Below are 13327 nucleotides of genomic sequence, written 5' to 3' on the forward strand. Positions count from 1 at the left end.
TACATCAAATATCAAATCTCACTTCCGCGGATCAAAAAGGACCATTGTTCTCCTCTGAACTGCACATCTTGACTCTTTCTCCGTGAGTTAAATAAGTCAAATATGAGCCATGCAGAACTGAGGACGCACAGAGCTGCTTAATGATATTGAGAGCTGTTCTATTTACCTGCAAGGAGTTCAGTTGTGCAGCCAGGCTATGAAATGAAAGTTAAGTACCCGGTGTTTGTGTAGGCACACTGATGTGTGAACACACTTGTGTGTGTGTGTGTTTGTATTGTTCAGAGTGCTCACTGAGTGTTAGTGTATGTGTGCGTGCGTGTGTGCACTGTTGTGTAGCCAGGAGACCTGCTCCTGGCCGACAGCAGGCTTCATTATAGAGTCAGAGTGGTGGGGAGACAAAGAGAGAGAGAAGACTGTGTTTGACAAAGTGTGTTTTGGTCGACGCTACTAATTGAACTGATGTGTCACAGAGACTTGAGGAACATTAGGCCTCCGTCTCCGTGGACTCGACCACAATAGATAAAGATGTAGGCACTGGGGAGGATTAGTCACTCTCGCATCTCACATCTGTGGCGACTCACTTAAACGTCAGTGTACAAGTGTGTATATGTAGGCATCATAATATACATCAACGCACATGCTTTCCTCTCCTCGCACTCCTTCTCTCCCACACACACATACACAGCTCTCCCAGTCCAATTAGAAGTATAATGAGTGTAATGATGGTAGGAGGCTGGAGAGGCACGACTCCTTATTATTCACCTCCCAAAGCTGGCCAGACACCACACACAGCCTTTTGTACCTTACATACATACACACATTCTCTCCCCTTCACACACACACACACAAAGAAGTAAAGACATGCAGTATACTTCACTCTCCACTCCCCATACGTATATTCTTCAATAAAAATAAGCAGCGAGTCTGAGGACACCCAGACACTATGCTGACACATACACACTCCCTCTCTTTCTTTTTTTGCCCTTCTTCCTCCTCAACGTGTATCCCCTCAGCCTATAACACCTGAAAAATAAGCAGAAAGGTCTGTGGATGGAGACAGAATGAGATAGGAACTGCCTGAATCCATAACTCAGTCATGCATAAACTTATAAACATGCACCCACACGCCCACACACAAATCAGTGCCCAAGTGCCAGCCTAAAGTCAAACTTTCACTCAGTAGTCAACTTGGCACATGAGTACACAGTCTTGCACATACAGTACACAAACAGCCCGATCACCACATCTATACTGACCAACCGGGCAGCTTGTTCGCGCGAGGCAGTAAAGATGCTATCACGCCTCCTCCCGGCCCAGCTCTCCTGAGCTCCAGCCAGAAACACATTACAGCGTTGGCCGTCTCCGAGCAGCTGCCTGTTAAAGGTGTTGCACAGCATAAAATCACCGCTCTCCATTTGCCCGTAATGCATATCACCATTCTCGCCAGGGGGAGCATGGATATGAGTTGAAATCAGCAAACTAATTGAATCCAATTTTGCGTTCCACATGCCACTTGTCACATTCAACTGATTTCCACCATGTGCTCACTTTCGGTTAATTTCTCAGAAATTGAGATGTGAGTGTGGCTGAGTGAAAAATGCAGGAAATGTATCTTGGTTTTTGTTGGGTTTTTATTGGTTTTTTTTGGGGGGGGGGTGTAGCTTTATCACTTTGCTTTATTAGCTCACCATATCAGCTGGAGAGAATGAGATGAAACACTGAAAGAGCTAATTTTGATCACCTTGTTTTGCCTAAATGTATGAAGAGCGCAATTAATCACAGTTTTAATCCAAATTCCTTCTTATTTTTCATTCAGACAGGCACATTTACATTTACACATTTACGAACATGTAATGTATGCCTAAGATGACCTATTTGCTGCTCAGGCACAGAGAATATCATTTGAGTGGAGTTATTTAATTTGTGTGTGTGTGTCTGTGTGTGTGTGTTCATGTGTGCGTGCGTGTGTGTGTGTGTTGGATTTATGAGATTTTATGGGCAAAGCTGTACTGATGTTTATTTCACATCCTCGGGTCCATTTTCAATATTTTGAATGCATTATTCAAAACATGTTATAAAAATTGCCACTCTAAGAGCAGCAGGGACTGTTTTTGTTTTTGTTATTATGCTAGATTTTGTATTCACATGCATAGCTACTATAACAAAGTTCTTTTTTTTGGCAGTAAAAGACAATAAACTGCCCATTCTCCTTCAACAGTTGTTATTGGAGGTAATATTGTCAGCAGTGGGAGTTTTCAACCTGTTCTGCACATCATTGACTCCCAGGAGACACAGAGTCGATACTGGGGACCACTACTGTATCTTCATGGCGTTGCGTCTTATTCTCGCTTATATTTATGGTGATTAGCTTGGATAGCAGTATAATTATTCATATTATTTCACTACTTTTATTACATTTTCAATAATTTTCAATATAAGTATACTCCACATAGACCATTCTCACAAACAGTCCTCAACACACACCCACACATAAATACATATAAGAACAGAAGCATAATTATATAAAGTGGCTAATTTAACATTTGGCTATGGGACAACAGTTGATAATTTGCCTTTTGGCTGACCCTGGTGCATTTACAGTGATGTTGATCAATGTGCATTGCCCTTATAAAGAAACACATAGATAAATAGATAAAACAGAGAGAACAACAGTAGAATTTTTCTTCACACTATTACTAATTCCAATTTTGTGATTGCCACAAAAGTTTCACAGACCCCTCCCTGCAACTCTTCCACAGACCATAACGTCAGTGGTTCCCAACCTTTTTGGCTTATGACCCTTTAAAATTACCTAATGTCTACTTGTCATCCCACATCATGGGTCATGACCTCAACGTGGATGCAAGTTTTGAGTATTTCAACCAAATTAGTCATTTTCCCCTCCATAATCCTGTCATTTGAAGGATTTTAATGTATCCAGTATTTCACAAAAAAGCAAAAATTAGAGAAAGATCATAAAAATGATTTGTCACCCCTGAGATTTTTCTTGAGACCTCAGGTTGGCAACTATTGCTTAAAGGTCTACAGCAAAAATATTAAAGTAACATTCAAGTGCATGGACATTCATACAAGGACATTTTTAGTCAATGCGACATCTTTATGACATATACATTGACCATAATGCTTTAAGCTACATATACCTTAGCTTTAGTTGATGTTGATGCCTTCAGAGACCTTGAATGAGGTTTAGCTTTAAACCCAGTAATTATCTCCTTAGCCCTCTGCATCTCCACTAATCCTCTGAGAGTACAGGGAGAAACGCTTACCAGACAAGCCTCATTAAATATTTACTGTGTTTGGCCACCATCAACAACTCACACAACAAACACTCACAGATCGTTTGCCTTTTTCCCCCCTATTCGTGCCATTTGTTGCTTTTTTTTGTCGCTGTAGGCAGCAGCGAGACGCTGAGGTGGACTCTTTTCCCCCTTCTTCCTCTTTGTTATTGGCTGATAATCACAGATTGCCGGCTGGTCTGTGATGCGTGATAATGTTAAATATTAATGTCTGGAGATGATTACTGCGCTAGATGGGGAGAGGCAGGAAGTGCGGTGGAGGTGACACCCTCATTCATCACGGGGCCCTAACAGAATCTAAATCCTCCCAGTGTTTTTAACCTTGGTACCCCGGGGAAGAGAGAGAGAGAGACTGAAGGGAGAGGAGGAGAGAGGAGGAAATAGAAACAAAGGTGGATGGGGAGAGACAGAGAGAGATGAAACAGAGATACGGAGGGAAAGAGGAACAAGGGGAGGGAGAAAGAGAGCTGATAAAAAGCGAGTTATGAACAACAACGTGATGGAAGAAATATAAAGATAGATGGATGGATAGTGGGACTAAGAAAGAGCATAAAAGGTGAAGTAAGATGGTGAAAAATAGACCCGTATACTGTATAACGTATAGTGCTCCTCTCCTCAGCTGACCTGTCAGCGTATCCCATGTGACAGGCTGATGGATATGCAGAAAGGAACTCTTATCTTATTTTGTCAAGGTCTGGCAGTCACTCAAGGCCTATTCAGCATAAATAAACAAGTAGCGAGGAAAATGGCAGCCATCTCACCTTCTCTTCTTTGAGTTACTGTGTCATTTACTCCAGACGTATCACTACCTCCACCTCCTTATTTATTTAGCCAGGCACAAAAGGAGACTGGACTGCCTATTACCCACCTATTATCTCCTTGAATCTCATCATCAAATATAGCACCATAGAAAGCAAAATATTTCTCAACCATGAGTCCAAATAGAAGATGGCTGAGGGAAGTAGAGGCCAAATATATACTCATAGCACTTCTGAATGAGACTCACATATCATCCTGTTCGAGCTTCAGTGCTGTGTTTTTCATTTTTACTGCCCAGCTCACAAAGCCAGATGTAGATGGGAGAAAGAGTTGCCATTATTGCCTTCTCTTTTTTTTTTCTTTCCCCTCCACTTCTCCGCCTCTTTCTCTATCAACTTCTCCAGGTCCCTGCCATCACCCCTCCTCCCTTTCCTCCCCCTTCTCCCTCCAACCCTCCATCCTTTCCCCTTGGTTATAAATTAAACTTGATCAATGACCTTTTCTGCCTGGCTTGTTTGCCTCTTGCCATGTTCAGCAAGTGGTCTAATGGGAATGTATCCTTAGTCAGTGTGTGCCTGCAGAATGGCAGGCTAGATTGGGCCAGGCAAAAAGGGTTTGGGTTGGTTGGTGACAGGTATTTTGATGGATGAAGGCTACTAGATTTAGCAACATAAACCAGCCAGAAATGGAATCAAGTGGCTTTCAAGGATGAACAACGATGAAAGCTTTGAAAAGACAGTTTATTTCCTCATAAAATAAGCTGTTTAATATCATATTAGTCACTCTGCTGAGAATTTCAAAAGCCATTGTCCTGTGCATTATTATGCTTGGGAAATACACTAGAAATTTCTGTCTGAGTGTGTCATGCTTAATTATTGCTTTAATGATGTGTGATTATCTCTTCCTTGCCAGACAGGGCAAAATCACCTGCTTGAAAACGTGCTTGCCACAACCAAAAGCTCAACGTTAAGTGCAGTAAAAAAAATTTCGTCTCTGTGACTGCAGGAGTACCAGTCGTGCAACACCCTACCATGTCCTGACCTAAAGAAGACCACGCCCTGGACTCCGTGGACACCTGTCAACATCTCAGACAACGGCGGGCACTACGAACAGCGCTTCCGCTACACTTGCAAGGCTCGCATCCCAGACCCCAGCCTGCTAGAAGTAGGCAGGCAGAGGATCGAGATGCGCTACTGCTCCAGTGACGGCTCCACCGGCTGCTCCACTGACGGTGAGTGGAGAGTGGGAGAGACAGATGGTTTCTATCCAGTTATCTCAGCCTCTGGATGTTTCAGTGTTATCTCCCTCCAACTGGCTTGCTGCGCCTCTGCAGGCTAGTTATTGGCCTCCTCGCCTCAAGCCCTCCTTTCTCTCTGTGTGTCTGTTGTTCATTAGATCTTCTCTTTCCTTGTGTTCTGTCTTGCCTTCTCTCATTTTCAAACTTTGCCTCTCTCTGTCCTGCGAAAGTTAACAGAGTGCTGTCTTAATCAGCTCTTGTGTTTACGGTCCCGTGGTTCTCGACTTTATCAGCGGATCAAAGCGTCAGACGTGTTAATGAACTTCCAATCCACGAAGCCAATCAGCAGTTTACAACTAATTTTAGAACTCCCATGCAATCTTTCACACACACACACACACACACAAACACAAATCCGCAAACACACACATACAGATGAATGCACACAGTTCAATTATAGGCACACAAACACACTCTCTTTATCCATCATCCCAGCTATTCCCTTTTGTCTGAGTTGGTACACCACACAGTCTCAGTCAGCCACGCCCCTGGTGAATTAAACGCTGTAAACGTTTGTACAAGCAGGCTGCTAATTGACAAGTTGTTTATGTTGTCAAGTGGAGGGATACATATTAGAGGGCAGGCAGGCTGGCACCACACCACAGTAAAGAGGCTTCAGATACAGATGCAGCAGTTAAGTTTGTTTATGGTATTGCTCACAGCCTCAGAGGGAAAAGCAGGTTTTTTAAGAGTTTGGAGTTAGCGCCTTGCTAGGCTGCGGCAACCTCCCATCGCTTTGAGTTCATGTATGTCTCTGGGTGGTCTGTTGCTACACTACTCACATGCCACATACTGCAGAAATCACTGGGGTTAGCCCTAATGTACACTATCATGAGTTTTCTCTCTTTTGATCCATCTCTTCCTCCTTATTTCTGATTATTAGTCTCCATCTGTCCTCTGATGCTTGTCGCTGGTACAAGTTGTTCTCTTCACACTTTGAAGCAGACGCTTAAATGTTCCTGAAGGGTTTTAAATGAGCGCTGGCAAGCACAGGGAAAACCTGACTTCAGACTCAAAGCCTTAAGAGGAGTGACAGGCACACATCCAAGACATTAGCCAACAAAGACATGAGCTTTAATAGGTCTGCATTGTTTCTGATTAGCAGGAGGAAGTAACAGATACAATGTGTTTCATTAGAGGTTGTCACCAGAAACCCAATGTCAGATTAGTTTCAGTGTTAATTACACCAATTGAAAAGCTAAGGCTGTGGGTTCGGCAGTCACTTTTGGAAATGTGTCAGTCAGAGTCGGAGGATGTGAGCAGCCTATAGGCTACAGCAGACAGATGGTGATGTATGAGCTGTGGAGCTCACAAGTTTCAAATCCCCTCAACAACCGGTGTTTTGTCAAATCTGTCATCAGGAAAAATGGGAAACACTGTTGACTCAGTTTATTAAGGTGAAAATTATCTTCTAGCATTTGGAGCCCCTGTTTTTTAGAAGGGAGGTTATAATTTCTCTTTTAATAGAGACAGACTTCATTATATACCCTGTGCCAAAGATTATCAGCACCAGTGATCTGTCAAGATGCTATTGCACTTTATATTCCACTTATATCGGCGTTTTAACTAGATAATTAATTAATATCACTGCAGGCTATATTGCTGGCCTAATATTGCCTCAAAGCATTGACGGTGCCTTGTGAATTAAACAGAGTGATTTTATATGAAATCAAATATATTTTGTATATTTTTTCCCTATTCACTTCTTCTAAATGATCAGTCAAACAAATTTCTTTTCAACATCAAAACTGGTTTACTCAGAGATATGGTTCTTCTTCTCATCAAACGCTCAACCGTGCATGTTTTAGGGGAAAAAAACTTCAGTGTGGAATTTGAAACAATTTCTTCATCCATGGGGAAAAAAAAGACTTCAGTTGTACTGTGCAGCTTGAGTGAAAGCAAGACCTATTGAGGTGTACGTGGCCTCTGTGTGCTACTCTCCTCTCCTCCCGCGTTGATTGTTCATCTTCAGACTTCAATATGATTCACTTCTCCAAGGAGTCTTAAGTCATAACTGTCGAAAAAGAGGATGGACTCCAGTGATCCACTTCTTCATTTCAACCATTATCAAACTTGCCATCCATCTGCAGAGCATCGGTGTGTGTACTTGTGGGTGTGTGTGTGTGTGGGTGGGTAGACGTGCATGCATGTGTGCAAGTCTTTTGGGTTGGATATGCGCGCTTGTATGTGTGTTAGTGTAGGTGTGTGCGTGCATGACGTGTCCTCCTCCCACCGTCCACCTCTCATAGATGCATGGGGTGCCTGAGCCCCGGGGACAGCACTTAACTTTTCTTTAAGCAAGAGGCCATTGCAGGATAATTACCGTCACAGTGGTGGTGTGTATTGATGTCCACAACTGGGGCAAAGGACGCTGAGATCCCTCCGAGATGATGAGCACCCGAAAGGAATGGCGTGTCACCTGATAAAGATTTACTATTTGCATCAGGCGGGTTAGTATCGATTAGAGCTCTCCGCAAAACCGGGGCTTTTCTTGCTAGAGCTGTTATAAAACAGGTTGCCATTATGTGTGTTTGTATGCATTTGTCTGCATGCTTTTGCTTACATCTCAACAACATCCAACAAATCAGTGAGGTAAAATATGCATAGAGATTATGTATGCTAATAAAAATAGATGCTCCTTTTAAACAGATTAATAGGAGTGTCTTTAGCAGTCAGGAATAGAGTGTTTCAAGGGAATTTACCAGCCAGAAACGTCCTTGCTTTTGTGTTCTCATTTGAAGCCAACGCATGAACTTTGAAAGAACTTTCTCACTGACGTCACTTCCCTGCTACTAAATAAAAAGCCCAGCCAGTTTTCTGAGATCTTCTCCATCTCCCTGCGTTCGGGCAGAATGTCATCATGTTTGTAGCTTTGAGCGTCAGAGCTATCAGATGTAGTACCTGACATTTGACGATTTGGATCATATTCAGAGATACGGCGCGTGTTATTGACACATACCTGGAAGTCTTGTCTGTGATGCGCAGATACGGAGAATTAATCCTCTGTCAATGGAGAGAAGAAATTGATGTTTGAGATATGCTAGCGACTTTCCCAACCTCTCGCCAGCTTCCTGCAAGTCTCGCTGTCTCTCATATTAAGATCTCTATCTGTCTTTATTATGAGGGATTGATTATGAATATATGATTTAACCAAGCATTTACAATGAGCTTTTAAATAACATAATGAGTTGTTTCGTATCAGTGATTGTAGCTTAATGATAGCAATGTGTTAATTATTTAAGATCTGTAGTGATTTAAAGACCTCTCGTCATGTACGCCCAGTGATTAGTCTTGCAGCTTTTGTAGCCATTTTTCCTCTTTATCACATATCACGTGCCTAAATGAAGCCAAACATTTGATAATTTGCATTACTGCCTGTATAGACATATATTTTTAAATGTTCATGTAGTAAAATCCTATGGGCAATTTAATAAAACATGCCTTTTCTTTTCCTGCCAATTATGTGACTCTTCTCTTCACTCTATACTTACAATAATACAGTACTTCTTCATATATAATTTATGCTTAATGCATAACTTATGGGCGGTTTACACAAGGCGATTGGTTTTTGCATATTCTTCATCCCACACACTGTCCTCTTCACCTATATGGCAGCACAGTGTAGCAACGTAGCATCCCAGAGGTTCAGTGTCTTGCTCAAAGAGACACCAGCAGCATAAATTTAATCATAGATGCAACTGAGCATTCAGGAAGCCGAACCCGCCTTAGTCACTGTCTAATTCCCATGTGGCATATATGCTGTTTACAGTGATAACAGTAACAGATTTACCACTCATAATTCTTTAGCATTTTTAAAAATAAATTATTCCTTTATAACCAGGCTTCTCATTCAACCCAGTCACGGTTCATTTTGCTGGCTAAAAGGATGCTGGCTAATATTAGTACTGGTAGCTAACTGGCCAATTAAGCTCCATTAATTCATTAAAAAGGCTGATATTTCAAGCAGACAGGTTTTAAAACAAGGATCCTGTAAAGAGGTCTTGATGGCTACTTTCATGACAATGTGCTAAAAGACACATAATCAGGAATGTGTTGGTTGAATGTGTTGGATAGTTGGTTTCATAACCAGTTGATGATCCATGGGAGACAAGGAAATAAAGATACAGTTGTTTTTCTTGTATTACAGTGTAAAGCTAGTTATTCTAATATTTATAATAAGGAAAATGTACAATCAGACTGTTACAGTATTTTGGTCTAACAAAACTCTGACTAATTAGCTTTTCAAAAAGTTTACACACACTGTGTCGTGCTACTGGATTGTAAACTTCCCCATATCCAATGAAGAGGAGGACAGAGCTGCTAATGTTAGCCTTAACTCTGCTAGCATCCAGGGCCAACTGCCATGCATTGGGTAAATATTACACAGATGTGCTAGTTATGAACTGGGCTTTTATTCTTTTACATAACCCACAAAACTAATGTAGTTAGATAATACTATAATGTGCTCCTTGGCATCCTTGGTTACCATTTGGAAGCTAGTAGCCAGACATGTCAATGACTGCAGTTTACATTAGAGCAGTGTAACTCGTTACTTACACTTTTACTCTTAAGTCTTGGAGACTACACTCCAGAACTACCCATAGTAGCTTTTTCAGAACAACCCAAAATAGGATCGTAAATTGCCGCTTCCCAAAACTGTTACAAATCACTGTTAAATAATTATGTTTTATGGGGTGACAACACTGTGGTTAAGGCCTGGTTAGGTTTAGGCACAAAAAACACCTGGTTAGGGTTAGGAAAAGATCATGGTTTGGGATAAAATTATTACATGAAATGTAGTTAATACTTCCTTAAATTTACACAACTTCGTCATGTCAACAGTAACATATAAAAATGTCCCGAATCGCAGTTGGAAATGGAAATGATGTCACCTGAACTGCGTCAGTTCCTCAGATCATAATTACTACGGTCACTAGATGACGTAACGTAACTATAGGTTGTTTTTGCTGGCTGAATTTAGAACTATACTGTCATGTTTTTTTCTTGTGAGGACAGGCTGCTCTCACTAGAGCCCCATGTATAATACACTGCTTCGGTAGTAGAGAAATCCACAGCTTGACTGGTCTGATGTGCCTAGTCACAGTTGCTAAGCTATGACTGGACAATTGCTGTTTCGAGGAAGAGGTTTGGCAAACAGTCAATTGCTAACCAGCTTTCAAACCAGCAACCTGTCTGTCATTAGTCAGTCTCTACCTAAATAAACTTCTAAGTTATTAGTCACTCTTGCTATATGAAGCCACAGGACAGCACACTGCACCAACAGACAATTTAAATGATGATTTCTGTGAAGCCATATATCTATGAAAGAGATATGCCCACATGATTTAATCAACTAGTGTAGTGCCTGTTCAGAAGGGGCCAATTGCTTGGCCTCTGGTATTGCTGCTTCAACGCATATAAAAATTGTTAATGTGAGGTGTGACTGAGTATATACACCAACAACATGAAAGATACTAACAATTTATTATACATAGATGTTAAGTACTATAAGTGAATCTTTTGTCATTTCAAGTATAATGAGGGCTGTATTTAAAAATGATATACAGCTTTTATATAGCGCTTTTGAAAAAATGTGCATCCTAAAATAAAGTGGATCGATCATGTTGGGCTCTTGGATTGTTTATTTTCTGTGGCTTCAGATGGGATCATTTGAGTGGGTATATTTGCTGAAAAGATTTGTTCTTATATGAGATATAATGGTTTTGAACTGTTCGTGGGAAGTAGCCTAAGCGTCTGTCCATTCTTGATTGAAAGCTGTGTTTATGCTGTCTACTTTTCATTTTTTAGAGCATGCCATGTGAAAAAACTTTTCTCAAGCTGAGCTGATACTAAAAGGTGAAAACACTGCAGACCACTGACTGGTCAGTCATTTGTCTCATTCAGGGGCTTTCTGTTTCAGAGAAAGTTTCCCACCGTTCCCTCACACTGTGTATGTGTGTGTGTGTATGTGTGTGTGTCTGTGTGTCTCTGTGTCTGTGTGAATGTATGCTTGTGTTGTGTGTGTCTAGGTCACTGTCCCTCAGCTTGTGGCATGTTGAAACATATTGGGCAGCAAGATATGCCAAAATTTTTAATTTTGAGAGGTCATTAAACTCTTTGAAATCTGAAATTACAGAGTTCAACTGTTAAAGTAAATGTTCCACATTTCATTGAATGTTTTCTCTCTCTCTCTCTCTCTCTCTCTCTCTCTCTCTCTCTCTCTCTCTCTCTCTCTCTCTCTCTCTCTCTCTCTCTCTCCAGCCGCCGTGTTTGAAACAAAGCATTCACACATATGGAAAAAACAACACAGATTTGTCCTGTTGTTCTTTGTATTTACTGCATTAGTTGGATGTAATGAATGAATGAAAAGGAGAAATGCAGAGGAGGAAAATGAAACAAAGAGCGTCTATCTCCACCACTAAATCATCTGTTGAGTGTTTGATGGTTGTTTATTTGTGTTTTAGAACGTAACCACTGTGTAACAATCAGAAAATAACATTGTATTTCTGTCATTCACAGGCTTTCTCTCTCTCAGAGAAAGCTTTTCACCGTTGTCTCTCCTCACCAGCGCTTTTTTAAAATGAGTGTGGAATTCAACAACAAAGCCTAATGTTTAACCTTATCAAATCAAGAGAGGTGTCGTCCCCTCATATCTCTCATGGCAGGGTTTTACCACTCTGATCATAATATGCAGCCCCACGCCGCTGCTGCAGACCGGAGCTGCTCGCTGATCGCTTGTTTATTCGAAATTTATTAATATTGATTGTGTCTTGTATCCAAATTGCACCATATTTAACGCTGCACTTCCTTAGATCCCCAGCAATGCACCTGCTATGTGTGAAGTAGATCAGATGAATGGTTCTCGAGATTTGCGAAGGACATACATACTGACAGAGATTTCTTCCTTTAGTAGAGAGACATCTCTACATAATAAGAAAGAGTCAAAAGTTTAGTCAGGCTAGTTTTATGAATCGGGCTTATAAAAGCATTGAAATCAGGCATTCATCCCAGGGTTTCTTTTTATTTGCATCTCACAAATATTGAAGTTGACACACTGAAGGAAAAGAAAGCACGCCACAGTAAGATGAAAAACATTTCTGAAGAAGGTTGTGAGTTTGTAATTTTGCTAGCCTGTGTCGGTGAGTGATGGCTTCATTTTTTCCCAGGGAGAAATGGTAGCGTGTCAGCAGGCTGATGTGTTTCACTTCAGCTGATCTGGTATCAAGGCCAGGGCCTTCTCATCGGCGACAGATTAGTTTCTCCTGCACAGATGTCATGAACAGACACTGAGTAGACACAGGACAGTGCTGAGGGACGCCTCTGACGGATGACAACCATTCCAGTATCCTTATTGTCTTTCTGTTTCTCTGCCTCACTCTCAATCCCCACAGTCAGCACTCTCTTTGTCTGTGCCTGTTTATCAAGAAAGAAACAGAACTAGTTGAGCTAACGTGAGCACAGTGTTTATTCAAGTTATACAACACATGTCTTGTGCCTGAGGTGCATTCTTCTAGTGGAAATTGCTACAAAAATGGATGAATGATTTTTGTGGATATTCGGTCATTAAGAGGTTGGCATGTACTCCCTATCTTTTGCATTCTGAGCACTGCATTATCACACATCATATATTTTAACAACGGGAATTCAACTGGAAATGTATAACAGTGTTTAGCAACAGAGTATGACTTATGTAATTAGACTCCGTCAGCATGAAGTATCTTCATAAAATAAAGGCCCATGATGACAGGAGATAGAACAGGGTCTCCCTGGAGATTGACGCTGGTGATGGAGTGAAGTCAGTAAGTGGAAAATGGAAGCTCTCAGCTGAATCTTCCAGACCAATCTGGAGACGGTGGTGCTGAGGGGGATGGGTGGGCTGTACAATAGTAAGTTTTTAACAGCAGCACCCAACAATGGAATGATTGATGAAGTGTAGGCAGAAAGACGATTGGCT

At 41.3% G+C, this 13327-nt stretch overlaps 1 protein-coding gene across 2 annotated transcripts in view; it reads left to right on the plus strand.

Annotated features, from left to right (window-relative positions):
• The window catches only part of sema5a (sema domain, seven thrombospondin repeats (type 1 and type 1-like), transmembrane domain (TM) and short cytoplasmic domain, (semaphorin) 5A), a 125073-nt gene that overhangs the window by 94359 nt on the left and 17387 nt on the right, over positions 1-13327 (plus strand). For both annotated transcript variants that reach the window (XM_042400075.1, XM_042400077.1), the window contains one exon: positions 5082-5307. In XM_042400075.1, coding sequence (XP_042256009.1) covers positions 5082-5307 — 226 coding nt within the window. The remainder of the gene's footprint in view (positions 1-5081; positions 5308-13327) is intronic.

The sequence above is a fragment of the Thunnus maccoyii genome, chromosome 21 (genome assembly GCF_910596095.1).
Source record: "Thunnus maccoyii chromosome 21, fThuMac1.1, whole genome shotgun sequence".
NCBI lineage: Eukaryota > Metazoa > Chordata > Actinopteri > Scombriformes > Scombridae > Thunnus > Thunnus maccoyii.